Source organism: Carya illinoinensis, chromosome 16 (assembly GCF_018687715.1).
Source record: "Carya illinoinensis cultivar Pawnee chromosome 16, C.illinoinensisPawnee_v1, whole genome shotgun sequence".
NCBI classification, from domain to species: Eukaryota; Viridiplantae; Streptophyta; class Magnoliopsida; order Fagales; family Juglandaceae; genus Carya; species Carya illinoinensis.
In genome coordinates this window covers 23792465-23819751 of record NC_056767.1, presented here as the reverse complement: position 1 = coordinate 23819751, position 27287 = coordinate 23792465, and the positions used below count along the sequence as shown (strand labels likewise).

The following is a 27287-nucleotide window of genomic DNA, read 5'->3' as shown; positions in this document are numbered from 1 at the left end:
TGAGACAAATAATGTAACTAATATTATAACCTCCAAGAATTCATCACGTAGATAACTTGAGATTTCTTTACATTTGAACTCGTTTGTTATATTGTCAAAATCTATAAATAAGTATAGAATTATACAATACTTAAAATCTTGAATTCAATAAAGTTTAATTAAAAAATATAAAAATAAGTAAATTTCGAGACAGATAATGTAACTAATATTATACTAATTGGAACAAAACCTGTTGTAGGGAAAAATACTGTCTCATATTTTTATCTAAATTTAAAAGTCTCACGTGGGAAAGATACATGGGATAAGTTCTACAACTTTTATTAATATACATCTATATTTATTTTTCATTTTAATTTTAGATAATATTAGTTCTGCTTTATTTATATATAAATATTTCACAAGAAAAGAAATATTTTAAAATTTGAGAAACATTACACAGCCTACCACTCGGATGTAAATTTATATGAGTAATGTTACATATAATTATAAGTGTGATTAAAAAAATAAAATTTGTTATTAAAAACAAATTTTTTTTATATATAAATTCCATATTTACTTTATTTTATAAAATTTTGCAACATTTGCAAATTGGCTAAGGATACCAGTTAGTGTTTCGCTGCTGAGGGTATCTACTAGCATAAATTTTTTATTTTTTATTTTTATTTTTTACATTATTTTTAGAAAAATATATTAATGTATTAAAACCCACTTTCGTAATTCCAAAATAAAAAAATATTTTTAAAATTTTTTAAAATATATCAACGTCAAAATGAGATCACAAAGGCTAGCATTTTCCATTGGCAAATATCATTTTTCACTTTATATAATAGACTTTTTCTAGATCATATAATCCAACGCGAACGTATAGTCGTATGCGCTAATAGCTGACTCGAATGCGACGATCGTCCCGGATCTGGTCGAGTCCGCGCGAGTTCAGAGTTCAGCCGACCCAGACCCTGCTTCGTCGTCTCATTCTCTTTCTTGACGTATTCAAAGTTACTCCATACCTCCGCATCCAAGCCTCAAGGTAACATTCCTCTACCGCAACACTAGGGTTTAAGAATTTTCACCCAAAGCCTTGACCTTTCATGGCAATTTCTTCAATCTCTAAAGTCCTCTCGTTCCCGCTTCTCCTCAAAACCGCAAAATTCTCAACAGTAAAATCCTCTGCTGCTTCCTCTGCAGAAAAATTCTACACTCACCTGCAGATAAATGGTACCCAAAACATAGAGAAAACCCTGGCCACAGTTAATGGCAAATTGGACGCCAAATGCGTCTCTGAGGTCTTACATAGATGTCACCCAAACCAATTCCAAATGGGTCTTAGATTTTTCATTTGGGTTGGCATTCAACCCAATTATAGGCACAGTCCATTTATGTACAGAAAAGCTTGTGAATTGTTCGACCTTAATCGAAACCCTCGCGTCGTTGCTGATGTTATTGAGGATTATAGGGTTCGGGGCTGTGTGGTTAGTGCTAAGGTATTTAAGGTGGTTTTGAACTTGTATAGGGAAGCTAGGCTGGCTGATGAGGCTTTGTGGGTGATGAAAAAAATGAAGGACTTTGGTTTGCGGGCTGATACTACGGTCTACAATGTGGTTATAAGGTTGTTTTGTGAAAAGGGTGATATGGATAAGGCCGAAGAGTTAATGAATGAGATGGGTTTGAATGATCTTTATCCCGATATGATCACCTGTGTTGCAATGATTAGAGGGTTTTGTAGGGTCGGTAGGTTAGAGGATGCTTGTGGATTGGTTGAAACTATGAGAGGGCAAGGGTGTCTGCCTAATGCTGTGATGTATTCGGCCCTTCTTCATGGGGTTTGTAAGTGGGGGAGTTTGGAGAGGGCATTAGAATTGTTGGATAAGATGGAGAAAATAGGTGGGGAATGTAGTCCGAATGTTGTTACATATACGTCTGTGATTCAGAGTTTGTGTGATAAAAGTCAGACAATAGAGGCATTGAAGATTCTGGACAGGATGGAAGCTTTTGGGTGTCCTCCAAATCGCATTACGGTGAGTAGTTTGATAAAGGGTCTTTGTGTGGAGGGGCGTGTAGAAGAGGCTTACAAGGTGATTGATAAAGTTGTTGCAGGAGGCAGTGTTTCATATGGTGATTGCTATAGTTCTCTAATATTGTCGTTGGTCAAACTTAAAAAAATGGAGGATGCAGAGAAGCTCTTTAGAAAGATGCTTGCTAGTGGTGTCAAACCTGATAGTTTGGCATGTAGCATTTTGATAAAGGAGCTTTGTTTGGAAGGAAGGATGCTAGACGGGTTTCAGTTATGTGATGAAATTGAGAAGATGAAGGTCTTGTCATCTGTGGATTCTGATCTTTATTCTATTCTTTTAGTTGGGCTTTGTCAACAAAGCCATTTGGTGGAGGCTGCAAGGCTTGCACAGTTGATGCTCAAGAAAGGAATTAGATTGAAAGCTTCTTATACTGAAAGTATAGTTGAACACCTGAAGCAATTTGAAGACAAGGAGCTAGTTAAGCACTTGAGTGAGATTGGAAAATAATTCTGAATAAACAGTCTTTCGCCTGTCTATGGGGACCTTATTTGTTGATTTGAGCAGGGTGAAATTTACATAGTTCTGAATCTCTAATTTTGAAGAAAACAAGTCTGCAATTTTAAAATTTACAATCATTTTTTGACGAATACGAATAACTGTCTTCTTTCATCTGTTAAATTAGATATGAAACTTGAAAGAATCGTGGCAGTCATCAGCCTATGTTTAATTGAGTTCAACTGTGCTGTGATTTAGTTAAAATAAGTAGAAGGCCTTTTGCTGTTTTCCAGTTTTGAAACATTGCAACGGTTAGCTCTGTTTCTTTGGAACTTGGTTAATTCTAATGGTAAGCTTTGTTGTTTATTGCCTCCATTCTTACCCCCCACATGGATGCAGTCTTTTCCTCCTACAGTTAATGTGACCCTTAGCTAATCCCGAGGGGTAGCTCAATTGGTCAGGCCTTGGGTTTGCTCCCCAATGGTCACTAGTTCGAGTCCCCTCAGGGCCACTGGAGGATTTACCTGGTCGTTAACTTCAGGGCTCCTTGGGATTAGTCGAGGTGCGCGTAAGCTGGCCCGGACACCCAAGGTTATCAAAAAAAAAAAAAAAAAGTTAATGTGACCCTTAGCTACAGTTTATGACTATATTTGTTCCCTCTGCTGTTTCTTATGGGAGAAAAAAAGGCGTGATATGTTTACAAGATCAACTATATGGATTGTAAGGGGAATCAAAATATCTTTTGAACAAAGCTGGAAGATCTGACGTGATTTGAAACCCATCAAGGATTACTTTCAATTGAAACAGTGGCCACAGATCAGCTGGAGTATTTACAAGATATGAGGATGGATACTCTTGTATTGTTTCATGCAATCAGTCTGCATCTGCAATTCATATATGTTAGCCACTGTTGAACTAAGACAGGTTTTGAAAAGGAGGTTCCGAGAGTAGGTTCTGAAGGTGCTCAAGTATTGTGTGAACTTGGGAATAAAATGGATGGGGTCCTATAGACATGCTTAATGAAGTACATGGGGCTGCAGAAGAGTTGCAAAAGAAGGTGACCAGAATTGTCCGTTCGAGAGCTGGGAAATTAGAAATGGACAGGAGCTGGAAGATTCCCAACTCCCAATACCATCTGGAAAGATAATAATCTCGTTGACTCAGTTGAAGAATAATTGATAAAGCAAAGTTGAAGGATCCTGTGGAGCAACCAACAGCAGCAGGGCCTGGTGGGTCTTGTAAGAGATTCCTAACTGGCTAAAGCATTCAAACTCGATATGTCTTGAGTTTAAATCATTCAAAATGTATGGCATTATTACTCTCTGTGCCATCATTTGAAACTGAAATACATTGAAGACATTGTGCTGTTTTTCTTGAAAGATGAATATACTTTGTAGTTGCCAGTGCGGTCTTGAAGGAAATTCTAATAGAGAACTTGCAATACATGTATCTGATGTGGATGATAAGAATAGATCTGTCTAAACTATGTGCCATAAATAGACGGTGTATAGTAACCGTTTTGAGGCCATGATAATTGATATTCTGTTTCTAAAATGGTTTCGCTCTGTTGTAAAGTTTTACTAGTAATGAGCATCCTACATGCGACCTGGAGAACTGGGGAAGCTATCCTTGAGCACCATCTAATTGGCTTAACTAATTTTGAGTTGAGTTTTGCTATATACAAGCACAGTTGCGCACTAATCTGTGTACTAATATTGATTTATTCATACTTCAAATTTAAATTAACATTGTTTTCAATAAAATCTACTTTTTAACCAATCACATCATATTAGTGCACAGATTAGTACACAATTATGCTTGCATTTATATTTTTCCTTTTGAGTTTGGTTCCTGATCACAGTTCACTCATATCCGTCCAAACCACGATCTTAACTTCACAGATCTCTGTGCTTATTTTAGTGTTTCTCTTGTTGAGCTTTGAAATATTTCAAAAAATAAAACATTTTTTTGATATTTACATCTTTTGGCATTCGGGTTGTAAATTTAACCTGTCTTTGATTATATAAGAGCCAAGTTTGAATCCGTTGTACCAAAATATTAAAAATGTTCACTGTAAGTTGGGGTTTTTTCTGAATTCCCGATAAGTTGGTATAATTTCCATTCAACATCTCTCTTTTTCGGTTAATAAAAACTTCTATTTTGGGTTGAAGGTTGATCAAACTAGAATAACAAGAAATGGTGAACCAGATTTTTAGAATTCGGGCAAAAATTGATAAGTTGGTATATATGAAAAAAATAATCTTTGCAGTTGGCTCAAGTGGTATAGGTCTAGGTTTTGGTGGTATGCTTCCTCTAAGATTGAGGGTGCAAATAATTTATAAGGGCCATCAGACTGGAGAACTTCTCATCGAATTACCTAATGTGTAGTTGTGGAAAACTCATTGCTAAAAGTCTATGCATTTCCGAAATTAGTTAAAACTTTGTTTTCGAACATTGGTGCCAATCAAAATATAAAATTATTCCAAAAATGGAGAAGTCCTTGGAGAAAATATCAAAGTCTATTGATAACGAGATATAAAAAAGATCATCTTATTGTTTTTATTTAATTTTTATGAAATCATAAATGAGAAATCATACAGAACAAACAAATTTTCTATTTGTTTTAAATAAGGGCAATTAAATAAGATGTAAAGTTAAATTTAAAAATTAAGCATGTTTTATTTCTATGAATAGTCAATATCATACTTATTTGTAAAATGGTTATATGAATATCATTATTCACTGTAAAATATAAAGCAACATGTTTTTAATTAAATATTTCTAATGACACTACTTGTAGATCATGTGAAATCTATAAAAATATTTTTAAAAAATACATAATTGATGAATGAGAAATATTACTTTTTCATCTCGAAGAATCACTTCAAATGTATCGTATCAATAAGTGTGATTGCAGATAACAAACTCTGAAATGAAAAGTAGCATTACTCTTGCCAAATATTAAGAAGTCAAATTTCAATTTTTAGATAATTAGTTATTCATTAAAAATGAAGATTGCTCCAAATTATATATATATATATATATATATATATATATATATATTTGTTTCATATAACCAGGGATTTGGAAAACGAGGTGGCAAATTTCTAAATAAATATGCTTCAATAGTTTATTTCAAAGCTGGATACTGCTTATGGTGTATGAGAGCGTATTTAAAAATAAAGTAGACGGTTACTATCTATATGGGTTCTTCCAAACTGACGATACATGATATAATATTAAGATTTAATAACGTTTTCTATATATATTTATACAATTGATCTATTATGATCTTTAGGGTTAAAGAATTAACTAAATTATTATCCAATAGTCTTAGAGTCTCTAGATCAATAGTTAGATATTTAACAATTGAAATAAAAGTTATGGAAGGAGCGACTTATATGTAAAATGTCTTTGTACGTATTATATATGAGCAGTGGCATGATGGGGGACAACTTTTCTATTATGTGACACATATAGATAAAATTAAAAGAAACTAAAAAATAAAAAATATATATATAACTATATATAAAATTAGATCTCAATAATATGTTATAAATACATAGACATTTTCATATAAAATTTAAATATTTTTATGTCACATTAAACATATAATGCTATAATTAAGACTTTAAATAATTTATTTATTTACTTAATAAAGTCTAGAAGATAAAACATCTAAACTATTTTTTATGTAAATTATCAATCTTAAATAATTTTGTTATATTTTCACTTTAGATTTTATATTAAAAAGTCTAATATTATATATAAAAAAAAAACTTGGAGATTCATCTTAATAAATTTATTATTTTTTCTAAGTTTAGTTTTAATTTAATTTTGGTGAGGCCACATCCTTAAAAATAAATAATATATAGAAATTATATAAAATTTTGAGACTATTAGAAAAAAATTAGAGAAAGACATTTATGGGTATATTGAAATTTTAAAAAATTTAAGAGAAACATAGGAGATTGTAAATTTTTTTGGGGGGCGGGGTAATTGCTAGATTTATAGAATTAAAATAAAATATAGAGTATATTTTGAACTTTTTAATAATTTTGAGATAGGGCAGTTGATGTGTATGAATATGGTGCTAAGTCATTGAATACTAATAGATGAGTAAAGCTGTTAAAAAAAAAGAGTTACTATTAGATCAGTGTCAATAGAGTGGACAATTGTAAATGTTGAATTTGGAAGCGTGATAAAATGTTATAATCTTGAAAATTAAAAATTTAACTAAATTAATATTAAATAATTTTAAACTTTTGGAGAGGTGTTTAACAAATCCCGTTACACTTTCTCTTAGCACGTGGCATTCTCATGTAAACTCTCACAATCACTTTGATATTTCCTTGAATTCACAAGGAAACATGTATTTGCTTTGATGGAAAAATAAAATAAAAAGTTAGAAGAAGACTGAGGGAGTAGGAACTCGGTTCGGGCCGGAAAGTATCGGGGCGGGCACGATCTAAAAATTGCCGTCCAATCGGGACGAAATCGAGGAAAATAACAGGGAGACACCTCTTCTCGCCTTTCCCCCTTACACAAATCAAAGATCTCTTCACAGTTCCCAGTAGATCGATCTCTACGTTCTCACCTCCTCAAGGTTTGCTCTTCTTCCCTCTCTCTTTCTGTTACTTCCCTTCGATTTTCTGTGGTTTTGGCATATTGCTGCAACGACAATTAGGTTTTGCGCTCTCTCTCTCTCTCTCTCTCTCTCTCTTGTTTGGACCAAATAAGAAATTTCCTCCCTAGGTTTTCTGTTATATCTAGGACTCTGTATAAACTAATAATTTTTAACTCATAAAGGGGAAAATTGCAGAAATATGAATTATGGCTCGAGATCTCATTCGCAAATCATTTTGGAGTTTTTTTCTTTTTTCACCTCTAAGCCTTAGTTCTAGCAATCTTCAATTTCTGAGTGTACTTTCGCGTTAAGATCCCGCGTTTGCTTGATTAATTCCACCTCAGTCACATGAAGTGAAGTGGATTTTATTTCGGTCTTAAATATCTGAAGATTTCCTCTTCATTTTCGGAGGTTACGGTTATGAGTCTGGTTGCTTAAGAAATGGTTTGTTTGTTTCCAGTGACGTAGATCTCTTGAGACGCGATGGCCATGATTGATGAGCCTCTCTATCCAATTGCCGTCCTAATCGACGAGCTCAAAAATGAAGATATTCAGCTCCGATTAAACTCGATCCGCCGGCTCTCCACAATCGCTCGCGCCCTTGGGGACGAGAGGACCAGGAAGGAGCTGATTCCTTTTCTCAGCGAGAACAACGATGACGATGATGAAGTGCTTCTTGCAATGGCCGAGGAATTGGGGGTGTTCATTCCCTATGTTGGAGGTGTTGATTTTGCGAATGTGCTGCTTCCACCATTAGAAACTCTCTGCACAGTTGAAGAAACGTGTGTGAGGGACAAAGCAGTGGAGTCCTTGTGTAGAATTGGGGCGCAAATGAAAGAACAGGACTTGGTTGAGTACTTCATTCCCCTGGTTAAGGTTAGATGACTGAATTCTCATTTGTTCTCTTTTGAATTTATTTATTTGGTTCTTTTGTTTACTCCATCCCGCACAATTTTAGATAGGTTTGTAGAAGGTACTAGTGGAGGAGTTAGACATGTAGACATATTAATAACTGCATGCTTTTATGCTGCCAAGGCAGGAACAAACTTTAGGAAACTTAAAACATTTTTGCATATATTGGAAATTCTTATTAGTTTTATAACGTGCAAAAATATACCATCATAAAAGTACCAGTCTTTTTACATTATGCTTGGACCAATTTTATCATCTCAGCTGGTGGTGTTATTCTTTTTTAAGTTACTGGGCCTTTGATTTGCTAAAGATGCCATTGCCACCAATTGTTCTTCTTTTCTGAACTATCATCATACATGATCTTGTGACTCATTATTATTAAAACGACACTCAACTTTCTTTTAACACAAGAATCTCTCAACATTTAGAGACTGGCTGCTGGTGAGTGGTTTACTGCTCGAGTCTCCTCATGTGGCTTGTTCCATATTGCTTATCCAAGTGCCCCAGAGACATTAAAGACTGAGCTACGAACAATTTACAGTCAGCTTTGTCAAGATGACATGCCTATGGTTAGGAGATCTGCTGCAACAAACCTGGGAAAATTTGCTGCTACTGTTGAAGCTGCATATTTGAAAACTGACATTATGTCGATATTTGAGGATCTGACTCAAGATGGTATGTTACTTCCCTCTGGATCTGTCAGTTTACTCTGTTTAATTGCGTAATTTAATTTGGTTACATTCTTTGCTGATTGATTTTCATGACGTGATTCTCTTATGTAGGCTCCCGTGCTTATTTTCTTTAATCTATTTATTAATTAAAAAGAACATTGGAGATGGGTGTTAACCATTTGTTCTCCATTTACATTTAATGGCTAGTTTAGGATAGGTCCCTTGTTTTCCTGACCTGATGAAGGCAGGGGGGTAAAAGGCATAGTGAATTCTAGAAAAAGAATGGTGCTACTTGAGCATGCTTACTCTTCTATCCTTGCATTTCTAGATATGTCAGTTATTTGGTCAATCATATTTGTGTCTTGCATTCAGTTCTATTCTTTGAATGAAAATAATTGTTAGTTGTGTTGTTGGACATGACTAATTTCCCTTGGTCTCCTTGGTTCTGGTTTCATATCTAGGTGGGTTACCTCACTGGCTAGATGTATTCCTCGCCCTGATTGTTAATTGTCAACTCCTTTTCTCTGACTCATCCATTTGGATTTTGATTTTGATTATTTTCTTTAACACATTGTTTTATAGTTTTTCATTACAAAAGTGATTTTTCTAACAATTATTTCCCTCACAGATCAAGATTCTGTTCGGTTACTGGCTGTTGAAGGTTGTGCAGCACTTGGAAAATTGTTGGAACCTCAAGATTGTGTGGCACATATTCTCCCTGTCATAGTTAATTTCTCACAGGTATTGATTTAGCTGTTAATTGTGAAATTCTAAAATTAATCAATCAGCTTGTATTTTTTTTGTTAATCTATATCAAACTCTTTTGGTTGCTTTTTACAAGTTTCTGTAAAACTTTTTTAATTACAATTAGGTAATTCTTAAATGAAAAAGTCAGTAACATTAATCTTTATCGTACTCCTTTAGTTTCTTTATCATGTTTATAATGTTTTGTTGGTTAGCTTATTTATGCTAATTTGATCAGCCATTTTCTGTGCTGGTTTTCATATGGGAGGTTCTATAATATGTTTGAGAGTAAAATTGGACATTTTTTTTTTCTCCGCGATTCCTTGTCGTAAAAAAATATTGACTATATTTTTATTATCACTGTTGCTAATACAATTCCCAATATCCTTTTGGCCACTGTCTTTGTTTTGACTTTCTGCTTTTTAAATTTTAATCCTGAATTTTTTTTTTTGAATTTCTGTTCCGAGGAATGTCAATCAAAAATTCTTTTACATACCAAAAAAAAATCTCTCTCAAAAGCAAATTTTATCTCATTATTTGTATCGTTTTTGTAATTGGAAAAAACTAGAACAACTTTCACAAAAACCTAAAAGTACCTCAGAAAAATTTCTCCCCCCAAACATCGTTTCAATTGATCCCACCACCTTTTCAAATTCCAATAAAACACATCTCAATCCAAATATATTTTTATGGGTCCCACCATTTTCATAAAATTTCACAAAAACCCATATCCAAGATTTTCTTGAAGATTTTATAAAATTTCAAGCAAATCTTCAATCCCAAAGAGGCCCTAACTATATAAAAAAATGGAATCTTAGTGAGGACAACAGCTTAAGTTTACCGTGGTAAGTTATAAGTGGCAGTTTTACCCTTAATTTTTGAAGGTTTTTGGTAATCCTTCACATTCATTCTCTTTGTTTAAGAAAAATTGTATATGTTTTTGTTTGTGGTATGTGCATGCATGTATATATATACCTTTTTTTATATATACATATAAAAAAAAAATCTATATACATTTCAAAGGTTTGCTTCTTTTTATTTTGATAATTTCATATCTGAATGGTGAAGTGCATTATACCATGCAAGTTTACCCTTTAATGTGCCAATTATTTTCCAACCAGGATAAATCTTGGCGTGTCCGTTATATGGTAGCAAATCAATTATATGAACTATGTGAAGCCGTAGGTCCTGAACCTACCAGGTATTTTCCCATTTCTTGCAGAGTTGCTGTTATTTTGAACGTTTTTAGACTATTTCAATAGTTTCCAGTCTACTGTCAGGTCTGGTATTTTATTTATGTTTTAATTTCTTTATTTTTTCCCTCGCCATATGAAAATATCTTGTGCAGAAATTGGACCCTTTTTTGGTATTTCAGTAATTTCAAAACTGCCTTTCAATATTACTTACTTGTCACATTGCTCTCTTCATGAGTTGGGCATATATTTTGCTTTGTTTTAAGGACTTGTTGCTTATTGATGGTTATGGTTATGTTTACATATTTTAGGTCGGACCTGGTACCTGCATATGTTCGGCTACTTCGTGATAATGAGGCTGAAGTACGCATAGCTGCTGCCGGAAAAGTTACTAAGTTCTGCCGGATATTGAGTCCAGAACTCGCAATTCAGCATATCCTTCCCTGTGTGAAGGTATACTTGCTCACCAAGTAGTTAGTGATTTGTTGTTGTGAACTTGATGGTAGATTGTGTATTTTCTCTCTACTTATAGTGCTGTTCAGCTGTTGCTTTATCGATAATTTATGACTACGTTCTTTTTCACATGCCACTTGTTTGATATTTTGAGTTAATAAGGATTGTTTGCTATAGGAACTGTCAACAGACTCGTCTCAGCATGTTCGTTCTGCATTGGCTTCTGTTATAATGGGAATGGCACCAGTTTTAGGAAAGGTAATATCATGTCCAGGTGCATATGTTGTTTCTCTGTCTTAAATGGAAAATATAGCCCTTTCATTCATTTCCATGCTCAAGCAGAAAGGAATATGGCTTAGGCTATGCAATCTTTCTAGCATCGATAATTATACAAATGTGATTTGAATTGTTAAATGTAGTTAGACTATTCCAGACGATATTTTGTCTCTCATTATCTGCATCAGCAGTAAATGGTGCTGTAAAATATCACCTCGTTATTTCCTCCATGATTTTTTATGCTCACTTGTTGTGTTGTTCCCTGTTGGCCAAATGCTTCTATATATATATATGTTTATAACTAGCGATCTAATTGAAATGTAATTGGGGAGTGGGCTAGTTAGCACTATTAACTTCTTTCAGTGAAACAAGTCTTAGGGCATGTCTTAGGGCATTTATGATATTTCTCTCCTTGAAATGGCATAAATTGATGCTACCAATTTCAGAATTGCATACATGATGCACCATTGGAATTGACACGAGTATCTTGGTGGCTTGCGCATTCTTGCTCCCATTCGACTCTCTCTCTCTCTCTCTCTCTTCCCCCATACTTAATCATGTTGTATAATTAAGATGTAACAAGGCCATTCATGATGTAATCTGTGATGGTAGAAGCGCAACGTGCTTTGCTTACTGAAAGCACAAATCATTTACAAAAGCGCACATTAAGGACTCCTTTGGACACTTAAGTGCAATTTGGATAGTAAGATGAGATGAGATAGTTTTAGATGAAAGTTGAAAAGTTGAATAAAATATTGTTAGAATATTATTTTTTAATATTATTATTATTTTGAGATTTGAAAAAACTGAATTGTTTATTATATTTTGTGGAAAAATTTGAAAAAGTTGTAATGATGAGATAAGATGAGATGAAATGAAACATTTTCACTATCCAAATGGGGCCTTAGAATATTTCAGAATATCTATGAATAGTAATGAAATGGTTTGAGTTAGGATATTTTATTGGGTTTTGGAAAATGAGAGAAAAAGTTGAACAAAAATATTGTAAAAGTTAAAAAATTGTTTGAATATAATTTTTGTTTTGAAATTTGAAAAAGTTGTATTGTTTTTGTGTTTTGTTTGAAAGTTTGGGAAAGTTGTATTGATTTTTGTTTTTGGATAATGATTAGGTAATGAAAAAGTTGAAAATTTGAAATTGAAAAATGTTGTGTTTGAGTCATATTTGGAAAGGAAATATCTGTGAATACCTGAGAATACAAACAAGGCCTAAGTGCACTTTTTCAAGTAAGCTTAAAGTGCAAAAAGTGTGCTCTTGTAATTTTTTGGAAAAAAATGTAAATAGTCAGTTTAAACTTGGCTGGAAATCAGCAGGCCTCAATTTCAGAATTGCTATGTCGGGCCAATGGGACAGCAACTTGGAATATTACTTTTACTAGAAATGCGCAGGATTGGGAACTTGAAGAGCTGGTAGATTTTTACAGTTATTTATATTCAGTAAATCTAGGTGTCAATGGGGGAGACTGACTGTTGTGGACTCACACGGGGAGTAAAAAGTTTACTGTTAAATCTTTTTATAAGGCCTTGACAATCTAACAGCAAACGTTCTTTCTGTGGAAGAGTATATGGAAGGTGTTAGTACCTTCTAAAGTTGCTTTATTTATTTGGACAGCTGCTCAAGGGAAGATTTTAACGATTGATAATCTTAGAAAGCGAGGTATGGTTGTCATGGAGTGGTGCTATATGTGCAAAAAGAGTGGGGAATCAATAGATCACCTGCTTTTACATTGTGAGGTGGCTGGGGAGTTATGGGCTGGAATACTTAGTAGAACTGGGCTAAATTGGGTTATGCCTAGGAGTGTGGAGGAGGTACTTGCATGCTGGAACAGACCACACAACAGAGCTCAACTGGCAGCAGTGTGGCGGATGATGCCCTTGTGCTTAATGTGGTGTTTATGGTCGGAAAGGAATGAGAGGTGTTTTAATGCTAAGGAGCGTGGAGTGGGGGAAATCTGGAACTTTTTTGTATTCTCTTTGTTTCAATGGTTTTCTGCTATTGTTCTAAAGGGAGGGAATGTTCATGAGTTTCTATTTTCTTTATAGTCCACTAGAATGTAACTAGGTGTCTCACTTTGTATACTCCGTGTACTTGGGCAGTGCCTAGTTTCTTCATATTCAATAAAGATTATTACTTATAAAAAAAAATTGTTAATGTTATATACTTAGACTGAAGACTAAGGTTAATATTTTAAGTTTCTGTTCATGAGTTGTTTCAATATGCGTTCTGAAAGTTTATGATTAAATTGCTGAGGCTTTTTGTTTACAGAATCTTGTATTCTTTAAGCTACACTATGAATGATGTGTAGCATCATAGCCCTAGTGGGAAGGGGGTGTTACACTTCTGAATTTTGATTTTTGTATTTTTCCTGTGTATAATGTACTTGTGCTGTGGTTTCAGGATGCTACAATTGAGCAACTGCTTCCTATTTTTCTTTCCCTTTTAAAGGACGAGTTTCCCGATGTCCGGCTGAATATTATCAGCAAGCTTGATCAAGTTAACCAGGTATTATCAAAATTTCATGTTCAAATAGTTAAGAGTTCATTTGTTCCAATTTTGACTTTTTATTTTCTTCTTTTCACTTTTCTTTATTGTATTTTAGTAATTATGCAGTTGGAAGCCATGTGTAAATGCAGGGACCAAAAAGACATATATGCATGATGTAAACACAGGCACCAAAAACACATTTATGCATGATGTGTAACATATATGTATCCATATACATGTACATGGTCCAATCACATGATTGAGCAACACGTCACAAAAAAAACATCTATTTTTTCTTGAAATCAACTAAGTGCTAGCAGAAGCTGAGTTTCTAATGCTCTTGAAACTGAGCTTTTTTCTTATTTATATGGGGTTTAGCAGAATTTCTTCATCTTACACTCCACTTGTACCCACACATTATTCTGTTAGCATCTCAAAATATAAAAAAGGCTTTCATATTTTCATGATAAACGAATGAAGATTGAATTAATGTCAATTATTCCGCTGATTATAATTTTAATCATCATGTATCTGAGCTATGTTCCTCTGCATTTCATTTTACTTGGGTTGTGACTGATTTCAGCGTTGTCTTATAAAATCAGATCCTTTGACTTGGGTCATGACTGATCGGTTCCTCAACTCCTGTCAACTCATCTCATCTAATCATTACAAATTTTTCAAATTCCAACACAAAATATAATAAACAATTCAATCTTTTCAACTCCCAAAATAATAATAATATTAAAAAAAATATTCTAACAATATTTTATTCAACTTTCAACTTTTATCTCAACTCAACTCAACATCCAAATGCAGCCTTAGTTGCTTAAACCCAGTTCTCTCTCTCTCTCTCTCTCTCTCTCTCTCTCTCTCTCTCTCTCTCTCTCTCTATTTTTAAATTTAATGCGGCCTCTTCAAATTGCCAGTCACCACAAGTGTCTTACTGAACATTGTAATTAATTTTAATCATGTCTTGTTGATGGTTGTTGTGTTGAAGCAGGTCATCGGAATTGATCTACTGTCACAGTCTCTCTTGCCAGCAATTGTTGAGCTTGCTGAGGATAGACACTGGAGGGTTCGGCTTGCAATAATAGAATATATACCTTTGTTGGCAAGTCAATTGGGTGTAGGTTTTTTTGATGACAAGCTCGGTGCTCTTTGCATGCAATGGTTAAAAGATAAGGTTTGTATATATTTGGGTTATTGACTACTGATTATGTCTTGTGCTTTTGAATATCTGTTTTGATTTGAACTTTCCTCATTTTGTAGTAAGGTTCTACATTGGTTTAACTAATGATTTCTTAATATTTGCCCTATCAAAAATGATTTGCATTTAGATATATTCCCAGCATTGATTTTCCAAAATTTAGTGGGAATATCTTTTGATATCCTTTTTGATCCCTCATATACAAATGCAGTTTGCTTCTTCCAGTTATTAGTGTTATGTATCCTACTCACTTATAAAAAAAAGTGTTATATCTCCTACTCAAGGCTAGCTGGACTTGGTTGCGATTCTTCCAGTTTGTAAATTGTTAAGTGACCCTTACATTTGGATGCTTTTCTATATTAAACTAAGACACTGTACACTATTATCCACTGGAAGTATCCATAGTCCATATTTTTTGGAGTACTTGTTTTCAATAAATATATTACATGATGTTTGGTTCAGCAATAGTGGCTTTGATGGTTTTAATTTCAATGATTTTCTCGTATCTTTTTCTCTTTCTAGTTAGGTGTTTTCTAGTATACATCCTGCCTACTTGCATGCACCATTTGCCTTTTTAATATTTTTTTATGAGTGCCTTGTATTCAAATTTTTATTACTGAAAAAGAAAGGTGTTGGGTCCAGCAAGGAGGTTTTCATTACTGTAATATCTGACTTGCACAATAACAAGCACGATTATGCAATATTTATTGGCTTGCATCTTAACATGTGGTATATATTTTGCTTACTTTATTGACTATTGACATTGGCTGTAGGTTTACTCAATTCGTGATGCAGCTGCAAATAATGTGAAACGCCTCGCAGAAGAATTTGGCCCAGAGTGGGCAATGCAGCACATAATTCCACAGGTTCTGATTTGTTACTGTTATTGGTTTGTGTGGACATATTATCATAAAGTTTCCTCTAGGAAAGAAAGTAAAATTCTCAGATTGATGTTGGTACATGACATGGAAAATTTTATCTATATTTTTTTATAGGTAATCAAGAAGTTTTACTGATAATAATGGACTATGCCAAGTAAACAGAACGAAGACATGAGTAATTCCTAACTAGGATTTACAACCAAAATAAGAAACTCGTGGACATTAATTAAGCCCATTAAAATCTATTACCCCGCCCAAAGGAGCAAGTTTTAAAAAAGAAAGCTGTTAATCCATCCGTTGTCCTCTTGCGGTTTTCAAAGCTTTTATCATTTCTCTCTTTTGAAATACACCAGCACATGCATATAGGGATCATCTTCCATATTGTAGTCACCTGTGGATTTCCTTGGAGACCATTCCAACTTGCTAGGGAATTCACTAGCCTTTTTAGGCATGACCCATGTCATTCCTACGAAGAGATCATTCCACATGGTCTTTGATGTATGCAATATGTGTGACCCAAAGAATGTTAGATTGTAGCTGTCCTTGTGATCTAGGTTATGTTTTCGTGTCCTTGTCACTGGCCGCCTCGTGACTTCAAAAACCAGAAACAGTAGTCCTCTTTTCTTGACTACGTTCTTGGTCTGGGGTTGACAGCCCGTATAAATATATCTTTTTGGTTTCTTGTTTTTGGGTGCTGATATTATGCATCTCATATGAACGGATGGGAGTTTCTGTTTGTGAGGATTTGGGGTGAGGTTATGAGAGGATTTGTGTTGAATTTGTTTCTATTGATGCTTTATCTTATTTAATTACTTGTTAATTTAGTTATCGTTACAGTTACTCTGATTTAAGGAGGTTGTAACTTGTTTCAATTTTGTAGTATATAATTTCTTTATTTTTTTGGTCTTTGGTGTGATTCTCTTGAACAACTTGAATCTTACAGGTCTTGGACATGATTAACAACCCCCACTATCTGTATCGGATGACCATTCTACATGCAATTTCTCTACTTGCTCCTGTTATGGGCCCAGAAATTACTTGTTCCAAACTTCTGCCCGTGGTCATCAATGCATCAAAAGACAGGTAATGATGGGTCCTAAAGTGTGAAGTGTGGTTCCAAACCTCTTTTATTTATTTTTGTTTATTATGACTTGGACTTGGTTGTTGACAATTGCTTCTTCCAGGGTTCCTAACATCAAGTTCAATGTGGCTAAAGTGTTGCAGTCACTTATTCCCATAGTTGATCAGTCTGTAAGTTGCTAAATCTATTTTGCTTTATTAAATAGATAAAAATGATATCGAGGAATGCATTACATAGCTACATAGCAATATGACGTATTTCGGATCAAGAATTGTTGCAATACTGGAGTTATTTATAATGTTTATGGTGCCTATAGACAATTCAGTGTTTTTTTTTTTTTTTTTTATCGGTAAACTTATAGACAATTCAGCGTCGGGATGTCATCTATGCAAATACTCCTTTTCTCTTCCCTTCCCTTCTTGGGATGTGGTCAACATTAACTAAAGGCAGCCCACCAAGACTTCATTTTATCCCACTTGCCTTTTCCAATAAAAGATTGGCTGCTGATTGGGATGCTTTGCGAACAATGCAGGTGGTGGAGAAAACAATTCGTCCATGTCTGGTTGAACTGAGTGAGGATCCAGATGTTGATGTCAGGTTCTTTGCTACCCAAGCACTACAGTCAAGTGATCAAGTCATGATGTCTACTTAGATTGACCACGCCATTGATTTTTTTTTTTTTCCTTTCCTTCTAATTTTCTGTTCTGTTTCTCTGTCCTATTTGGATAACATACTGATATGTATTATCTTGAGGTGCTAGAAGATTTCTTTTCTTTTTCCCAGCCCAACAATTTTTTGCCCTCGGATTCCCCAAGACTATTTGTGCATAAAATTATGTCTCGTGTCATGCAACTACATTTAGCTGATATGATCATGTAATCATCCTTGTTGGATTTTACCCCTTATATTCATACATATTAGGGACCTTAATCGGTTCAATCAGTTTCAAATTCGTGGACTTGTTTGGCTAAAGAAAGATATGAAAAGTGTTACTATTTCAACCTTGATTGGCATGCCATGTACAGCTCATATCACGGGATCCAGCAAAAACAGCTGTTTTATGAGCAGAATATCATCCCAGCTATTTACCTTATCATCCGCCTTGTGAATTCTGAAACGTTTGTGTATCAGAGGTGGTTGTACATTCACAAAAGCAACTGCTAGTGTCCTTTAAATGATATATATTGAGAGAAATTATACATAGTTTTATGCTTGCTGGCACCTCCCCCGCCATAGGAGCGATTCGGGGATTCGGAGAACATCGGTACCTCCGGATAATGTTGCTCCATCTGCGGACATTTATCATGAAAAAGAGGACGGATGTAATTAGGATAGAAGTTCATTGGTATAATTCAAGCTTTTACATATTAGCTGACAAAATATCTTTCACGTCTCCTCACCAAGTTTGTTGGTTTTATGTCACAAACTTGGATCATATCCTATCCTTATCAAATTTGGGAATCCATTCATCGAAATATAACATAATATCCTAAAAGAGAGTAAAATTGACTTCAGTGGTAAGGGTATATATCGTGACATGGGTTTTTAATATAAGTGACCTGACTGCCTTGTACTACCAGGCTTCACATCTATGACAATTCAATGATACAACTAAGTTATTATTTCCAATACTCGACGAATGAGATCTAGCATTCGGCAAGGCATGATGCTATCTATTCCTAAGAGACCCAAAATCCGGTTCCATGAGTTTGAAGACTGAGAATTGAACGGTGGATATCTAAGAATTTCTTCTACACAATTGTTTTCCCTCTGGATGTTCGAATATGGAAAATATTTTTAATATTAATTATCAGTGTTTTAATTTATTATTTTGAAAAGGAAAAGAATTCAGCTAAATAAGAGTATCATGCCAAAAACAAAATGATGGGGAGATGTAATGGAGACGACAGAATCTAGAGTTTCTCGGAGGTCCTGCATTATTTACTTTTTTATTTTTTAAGCTAGCTCTATATATTATAATTAGGGGATGAGTTTTGTTACATACAAGTAAAGCCGCATATTAATCTGCATACTAATATTTATTATTTTATATTTAAAATTTAAATTTATATTATTTTTAATAAAATTTATTTTTTGACCAATCACATTAGATTGATGCACATATTAATATATGATTATATTTTCAACTAGATTTTTTCTTAAGAGATATAGAAATACATGAGTAAGGAATGAGAGAGCTATACAACACCATCTCTTAACTAGCACAATATTATATAAAAAGAAAAAGAAATGGATACTGAAAACAAATAAAATTGTTTCTTATTCTTTTATGTTAAAAGGGAGAAATACAAAGTGATAATTTTTATAAAATTTTTAGGTGCAGTTATTTTAACATATTTTTATATATATTTTATAGGAATGATTAATTAAGTATTAAAAAAAATTATATAATTAATTATGTTAATAGCGTGTATAGAAAGTATGAAATGGTAACTATATATAATATTATTTTTTTATTATACAATCTAAAACTGGAATCGTAGTTTCATGAGCGTCGCCATGATGATTATACTGAATGTATTTTATCTTCCATTATTTTCTTGTCCGTTAAGTTTCTTAGTAGAAGTCTTGATGTTGACTAGACCAAATATTTATTAAAAATAAAAATTATAGGTCCCATCACGTTAATGGGGTTTGAAAATGTTACCCAACTATCCCATTTACTGTATTGTCACAAGACTCACGACTTGGTCTTAATTGGCTGGCCTTAAAATTCTTTTCATAATTCGTACTTTCGCTTTTCTGAATGGTTGATATTTTTGTTCAAAAATCATTTCTGACGTACGCTAGCTCTCGAAGATGATGTCTAGAATCTAATCACTCATGTCATGAATAATCATAGTGATCAAAATTGTCAAAAAGTTACGGCCAATACTTGTTGAGTTCATCATTACTTAACGCGTCATAAACACACATATGTGAACACCGGTGGTTGCATTATCCATAATATGCCATAACAACATAACACAATATTCAAAAAATAATTAAGGTAAATAAATTTTTTTCCAATTTGTTTAATGTCATCGTATTGAGTATTGACTGTACCCTCCATTTTTTTTCTTTTCATTATATGTCATAAGTAAAATCGATATTAAGACTTTGGAAACATATTTGTAATTGTATTTTATATAACTTTTTCTTAGTCTATTATTATGACTTGTGGTGCGCGACTATTCATGTACTTAAACCATAATTCAAATAACCAAATGAACATATCCATGTCCTTCATAGAAATCAAGCCACATCTAAATAGAATTGATTGACTAATGATGATTAACTCCCACAGAAGAAGTAAATGGCATTTTATATGCATTGGTTAAGTACGTTGTGTCAAAAGTTATTATATCATCAAACGATTCATACACAGCTCCATTCTTCGATCTAGTTTTATCATCAACGTTTATGACTTAATAGAAACTATCATATGAGTGAAGAGTTTTATAGTATTTTGGCACCTTCTAACCCAAACGTGGGATTCTCATATCCTCTTATCTCAGCGATGCAAGAACTGTAGTTCTTACTCAATTGAATGCTGGTCGTATCATTGTATTATAACCTTCTCTTGCTCAACTCATTCAACCTCTTATAACATCTAATATATCTTACTTTTCCAGAACTGAGAGCATGATTGTGCTCAAGGAAAACATGGATTAAACAAAACTCTTATTCGAAATCTAATATGGCATTGATATTTGCCCTGCATTCGTTATGTTCCATCAGTCTCGATTTAAAAATATTTGACATCATGCTCATAGACGTGTCTTGATGAACACAAGCAATGATGAAATACCTTATTTTCCCATCGGCTCCAATTTTAAAATTCCGTTTTGTCACTCCAAACTCAACTTGCTTTGCATATCTTGTGTAGTATTCATTTACTTCCTCAACTAATAAAAATGACATCCCACCCTTAGCCCTTCAACAATATCCTCATTTCTAATATTTTGTTCCATCCCTTCGTGGACATGACATAACAAACAAAGACCCAAAAAAAAAAAAAAAACCCTACAAAGAAAAAAATATCAATGAAGCATGCAAAAAATAAAAAAATTGATGATATATCAAATACGACATACATACAACAAAAATACGTGCATCACACATCTAATGCATTTTCATATATATATATATGTATATATATCATCATTGAACTTCATAGCAGGCAAACTAAAAGTTGTGAATTTATCGTTTGTATTAATTTTGGTTTAACTTTAATTATGGGTCAAAACCACGTCAATCCACAACCAGTAGACATTTAAAATGTCTAAATATTTATTCAAAAAATCACTTCTATACTAGCATCTCAAGATTTTAGAAATGATCGTTTTTGTTGAAAACTTGTATATTTAGCATTGATCATCAAATTTTACTTTTGGAACTAAAACTATTAAAGAAGTTATGCAAACAAATGCTAGCAAAAATGATTGCCCCGCCCCTAACCTGGCATAATATGTGATGACCAAACTCAAGTAAAAATGGGAATTACAATAATAAATTCAATTCACTTGTACTAGTGGCAAATACACATTTAATTCATTGTGAAAAACATTCAACTGATTATACAAGCAAAAATGAAAATTACAATAACAAATTAAATTCACTTGTACTGGTGGCAAATATATATTTGGTTCATTGTAAAAAATATTCAACTGATTACACAAGCAAAAATGAGAATTTCAATAACAAATTAAATTCACTTGTACTGGTGGCAAATGCATATCTCATTCATTTTGAAAAATATTCAACTAATTACATAAGCAAAAATGAGAATTTCAATAACAAATTAAATTTACTACTGTACAAGTGGCAAATACACCAGAAAGTTCATTGTGAATATTCAATTTATTATACAAACAAAAATGAGAATTTCATTACACAAGCAATTGATTTCTCTATATCGCAGGAGGCCCGATGGAGGTGAGACATTAGTTATCCTCACCACAAGTGGTGCATTGCGGAGGTGGGCTCGAGAGTTGGGCTCGATGTTGTTTGGGCTCGAGGGGTGGGCTTGACGTCGTCTGAGCTTGATGGGGGGGTTCCATGTCGTTTGGGCTCGACAGTGGCAATCCATAGAAAACAAATACTGTTCAAGCCATAAGGAACGAGTGCGATATAAGAGGGCGCTCAGAGAAAGAGAGAGAGAGGGTCGAAATGGGGGCTCGGGTTGTTTTGGGGCAACATTAAAAATTTCATTTCACACTTTTGATAGAGAAGCAATAGAGAAGAAAAAAAGAAAAAGAAAATAGAAAAACACGTCGGATGCATAGTAAAGCAGTAGTAAATTGTGGTAAGTATATCATAATTCTTTCATTAGTTAAAACTTGTCTAATATCATTATTTTTTTCTTTTACTTCTCTCACTTAATAGTTAGTCTCAGGATAGATTATCTATTGAAAACTCTATATAATAAAATATTATTAATTTTGAATTTTTATTATTTTTCTTCTAATTTATTTATATCATATCTTACAGATTTGTCATATTTTATTTTTTAATCAAATAAAATATATTGTGAAAATTATCATAATTTACAACGTCCATTTTTTCAATAGTTTAATATTTAATAACATAACGATTATTAGGTTCATTCTAATTAAATTATTGTGTTTGCTTCTTTTTTCAATGGTCTTTTTTTTACCAAATCTAATGGAAATATCTAAAACTCTTTTCTTATACTCATTTAAAATTTTATATAAATATCTTAACTTACTAAGTTCTCTTGATCCAATCGAATATCTACATTTTCTATTTTTCTTTGCCAACTTTTCTTCTATCCAACTACTCATAGTTTTTGTTGTAGCTAACAGTCTCATTGGCATTTTATAATAGATCAAGTGCTCTAATTATTTTCCATTCATCCGAATCCATGCCTCTTGAGTTTCCAATCTTTCTTCTTTCAATTCTTAAAATTCCACAATTTTCATTTCTCAATGGATAATTCTTTTGATATGACGATTTTTTCAATAATGAATTCAATATGATTGCAACAATGGCTGTAGAACAAGATCGAAGGATAGTAAGGGGGCATGTATATGTTCCTCCATAGTGATCCATTGGTAGGTCATCAACGCTTTTTCCATAATTGTTTTGCACAATCACCATTATACACTCATAATATTTTTAGGAGGAGGTTCTGTATGAGTCATGATCTATTTTTATGCTTCCATTTTATAGTAGAAGCCTATGATGATTATATATATCCAAAAAAGAGATGTTAGTGGAAGGCTTAGATTGTCTTCCCTTTAGAAGATGATTGCAACAATTAGGATGCTCACATATAGAGTAACGACATATTTTATGGATGAATATTTGAGAATCGGATAAAGCATCACATAGTTAGGTATGAAAAAAAAAATTGTTAAAGGCAACCGTGAGTACTTGAGATCTCCATATAGCATCAATATAGCCAGATTACTAGATGATGGATAATAACGTAGATTTTCACAAATATTGGAGGGCATTGATTGCATCTATTAGAAATGAAAAAACTGTCATAATGCTTGGAAACATATGCACTGTGGTCATGTAGAATGAACTATTATTTTAGAAGTTGTTGCATCTTACGATCTTCAAATATAACATTCTTTTTTTAGTTTACTTGGGTCTCATAACAGCATCAGCGTACTGGATTGATCTTTTGTATTTGTTGTGCTGACCCAAGATCATACTCCTTCTTATAACTACTCAATCGATGGTGATGCGTATGCAATGGGTTATTATCTTACTAATGGTATACATTTTTCTTGAACAACATTAGAGACAGTAATTCCTGATACACAAGAAAATAAGAGAGTTCGTTTGGAGTACTTCAAATTAAATTTGCAATTGTGTATAAACCTGCTAAATACTTTCACCATGAAATACTGAAGGATATTAGTTACATATACATTATCTTGCATAATATTATTGTTGAATATGAGTGTCTTCTATACCTCGGTGTAGACGAGTTTGTTTATAAACAAATGGATGATACTCCCCATGAACCAATTTCATGAGATCATAAAATTTATAAGATTCATTGAGCAACATCATTATGTTAGATATAGAGAAACTTATTAAAGCAAACCTCATTCAGCATTTATGGAGTATGCGTGGCTAGTCATAATTTGACTATAATTGCAAGTAGAGTTTTTACAGTATGATATTTATATAGTTTAATGAGTTAATAAAGATATTTCATTTTAGCTCCTTCAGTTATAGTAAAACATTCATAGGAATTGACAAAACAAATATTCAATTGGAACAAGAATTCATTAAAATGTTTATTAACTTTCAAATTTTACAATATTCACTAAACATTTAGAATTTAAAAGCATTCTCCAAAGTATCCAACAACTTTCAAATTTTACAAGCATTCGCCAAACATTCCAATTGGCTTCCTATGAATGTTTGATGAATGCTTGTAAAATTGAAAGTTGGTAGACAACAAAATTTGAATATTTGCTAAATGATTATAAATTTGAAAGTTAGTGAACAATTTCAATAATATAATATTACAATATAAAAACTCTAATCACAGTTGTATTCAAAATTATGATGTCTATGCATACTCTATAAATACTTGTTGAGGTTTGTTTGGATTTGAGAATAAGTTCCTCTCTTTAATACGATAATATTGTTTAAGGAACTTAATAACTTCAAGTATGTGACCTCATGAAACTAGTTCATGGGAGTGTCATCCATTTGTTGATAAATGAACTCTTCAGTATCAAGATATAGACGATGCTCATCTTCAACAATCATATTATGGAAGATAATGTGCGTGTACCTAATGTCCTTTAGTATTCATAGTGGAAGTACTTAGTAGGTGTGACGCCCCCAAATTCCGTTTGGGATCGGACGGACATTTGAAGCGTTGAGACATGCAACACAAGGTTACCTGCCCCCGTTCATGACATATAAGATGCAATGTTCCTAACATGCATCTAACATTATGCAATATTCGCAGCGGATAATTTTTTTCTTTAGCAATACTATGCACCAAATTGAAAATATCTCAAATGCTTAAAACATACTTCATATATAAAGACCCATTGAGTAGATCACAACACTAGTCCAAAATAGGTATGATCCAAAAAATACTAAAGATACAACTCTATTGTACAAGTAGTAATTTACGTTAACTACTATATTAACATTGACGTCGCACCATCGCTTAGTCAACTGTGTCTAGTTGATCAGCTCCCGATTCTCCTTCAGGTTCTGTAACAAGATCTACCATTCGGGGGGAATGGTAGTTGGGACTACCAAAGTGAGATTTGATTACAAATCTCAGTAAGTTAACAAAAAACTTCCACACAAGCTAATGATGCATGCATGACAGTAAAAGCATAAATGCATAATCAAATTCATAAGTAATTAAAGCATAACTTGGCATACAACATAGCATAATTGACATAACTTAAATTGAAACATGAACTGAACTTGACTTGACATGAACTTGATCTGAAACTTGACTTAACATGAAAAATACATACTCCACAGTTGTTGTGGCCCCATGTATTCTACACAAACTTGACTTAACATGAAAAATACATACTCCACAGTTGTTGTGGCCCCATGTATTCTACGAAAACTTATTCTTTAACTGCTTAAATACATACTCCACAGTTGTTGTGACCCCATGTATTCTACGTGACACAATTGCTGTGTCTCACGTAGTGTATGCGTCACAATTGTTGTGACCCCATACATAAGTAATCAAGATGAAACGTGACTGGAATACGAAATGACTGAAGCCCTGACGTAACATAACGTGACTTGAATATAACTTGAAATACATGACCAACTTGAGATAGAAATATTTCGTAACATTGCATAACATATAATAGACAACATATTTAACATGACATATTTGCAACAGTGAATATTACATGACTTGACATACATGTAATAGATGGCATACTTAGTATGACGTACTTGTAAGGTACAGTAATACATGACAGAATATATTATGTAACATATAAAAATTGCAACAGAATAAATTCTGTATAATAGACAATTACGTGATAACTTGGCATGGCATGACATATATGATAACATACATACATACACTGTAGTTCCTTTACTTAGCACACATACACAGTAGACTGCTAGTAAGTTAAAAGCTAACTTACCTCGATCTCCGCGTTTCTTATAAAACTTCAAGTGCAACCACGAGGAACTGTAATTAGTGATTCTAAAAGTTAGAACTAAATCACTAAATATTTGAAATATGGAAAATACTAACTTAAAGAGTAAAATTTTCATTTTACTCTCTACATGTGGGAAAATGACCGTTTTACCTATAACTTAAGGATTTTGCATACTAACTCCAAAAGTTTCTAAAATTTACATTCCTCATGTAAATTTTATCCTAAACTTAAATATCAACTCAGAAAAATTTAAAATAAAACACAACTATGAAGAACACACTATGGTCGAAACATCCATAGGCTATTTCCCTTGATTTTTGTTGCAATTCCTTCCAACTTCAAAACTCATGCTTAAACCAAAATTTTGCAACAAACATCTTCCAATCCTAAGTTCAAAACCATACTTAAAACATCCATTTAGAAAAAGCTAATAGTCAACACCAAACATTTTTGTAAAAAGATCAAAGCACTTGAATCACAAATTTTGACCTTAAATCAAAACATCTCCAAGAATTTCAAAAATCAAATCTTACTTCTAACATATTCATAATATCATCCTAACATAAACCATGCTTTAAATCATCAAACTAAAGTCACCAAAATCACAAAATAACATTTGGAGTTTTTGGTTTTATACTTAGTCCAAAAACAGAAACTTTTTCCTCAACTAGTTTTGATAAATCTCTTGATCTATGACTTATAAATATATGATCTTCAAACCAAACCATTACATGGTTTAAAAAGATGTCCTAAAACATATATAAGTTTCTAATTCAAGATCACATGGTTAGAAATTAACCAAAACATAAATTTAGCCAAGAATATCCACACTTTAGCTTATCTGAATATCTCTTTGCATAAAATTTCATATCTTTGAAACTAACATCAAATATCTTCAAAATAATAATATAACATGTATATAAGATGTTTAGGATCCTCCAATAAAATTATAAAAGTCATTAGAATAGGTTTAGACCACCAAAGAGTTAAACTTTCTCAAAACAGAAACTGTTTTTCCTCTTCCAGTTTCTAAGTTTCTAAATCTAAGAAAATCTTTCATCAAAACCTTTAATCATG

At 33.0% G+C, this 27287-nt stretch overlaps 2 protein-coding genes across 2 annotated transcripts; both read left to right on the top strand.

Annotated features, from left to right (window-relative positions):
• The first annotated feature begins 841 nt into the window (after positions 1–841).
• On the top strand, positions 842–4061 carry LOC122299456 (pentatricopeptide repeat-containing protein At5g47360). Its single transcript, XM_043109768.1, has one exon. It carries the CDS (start codon positions 1089–1091, stop codon positions 2517–2519), a length of 1431 nt encoding a protein of 476 aa, XP_042965702.1. The 5' UTR covers positions 842–1088; the 3' UTR covers positions 2520–4061.
• A 2843-nt stretch (positions 4062–6904) lies between these two features.
• Positions 6905–17953, top strand: LOC122299346 (serine/threonine-protein phosphatase 2A 65 kDa regulatory subunit A beta isoform). The gene is made up of 13 exons (XM_043109563.1): positions 6905–7113; positions 7595–8010; positions 8475–8721; positions 9346–9458; positions 10583–10662; positions 10966–11107; positions 11285–11365; positions 13800–13904; positions 14887–15069; positions 15867–15959; positions 16918–17057; positions 17159–17225; positions 17588–17953. Exons 2-13 carry the CDS (start codon positions 7618–7620, stop codon positions 17705–17707), a joined length of 1764 nt encoding a protein of 587 aa, XP_042965497.1. The 5' UTR covers positions 6905–7113; positions 7595–7617; the 3' UTR covers positions 17708–17953.
• The last annotated feature ends 9334 nt before the right edge of the window (positions 17954–27287 follow it).

What these genes read in the sequence shown, in the direction of transcription:
- LOC122299456 (XM_043109768.1), top strand. Translation starts at nt 1,089, where the DNA reads ATGGCAATTTCTTCAATCTCTAAAGTCCTCTCGTTCCCGCTTCTCCTC.
- LOC122299346 (XM_043109563.1), top strand. Translation starts at nt 7,618, where the DNA reads ATGGCCATGATTGATGAGCCTCTCTATCCAATTGCCGTCCTAATCGAC. An exon ending in TCATAGTTAATTTCTCACAG is followed by an intron (nt 9,459 to 10,582) that starts GTATTGATTTAG and finishes TTTTCCAACCAG; the next exon opens with GATAAATCTTGGCGTGTCCG. An exon ending in TTCCCATAGTTGATCAGTCT is followed by an intron (nt 17,226 to 17,587) that starts GTAAGTTGCTAA and finishes CGAACAATGCAG; the next exon opens with GTGGTGGAGAAAACAATTCG.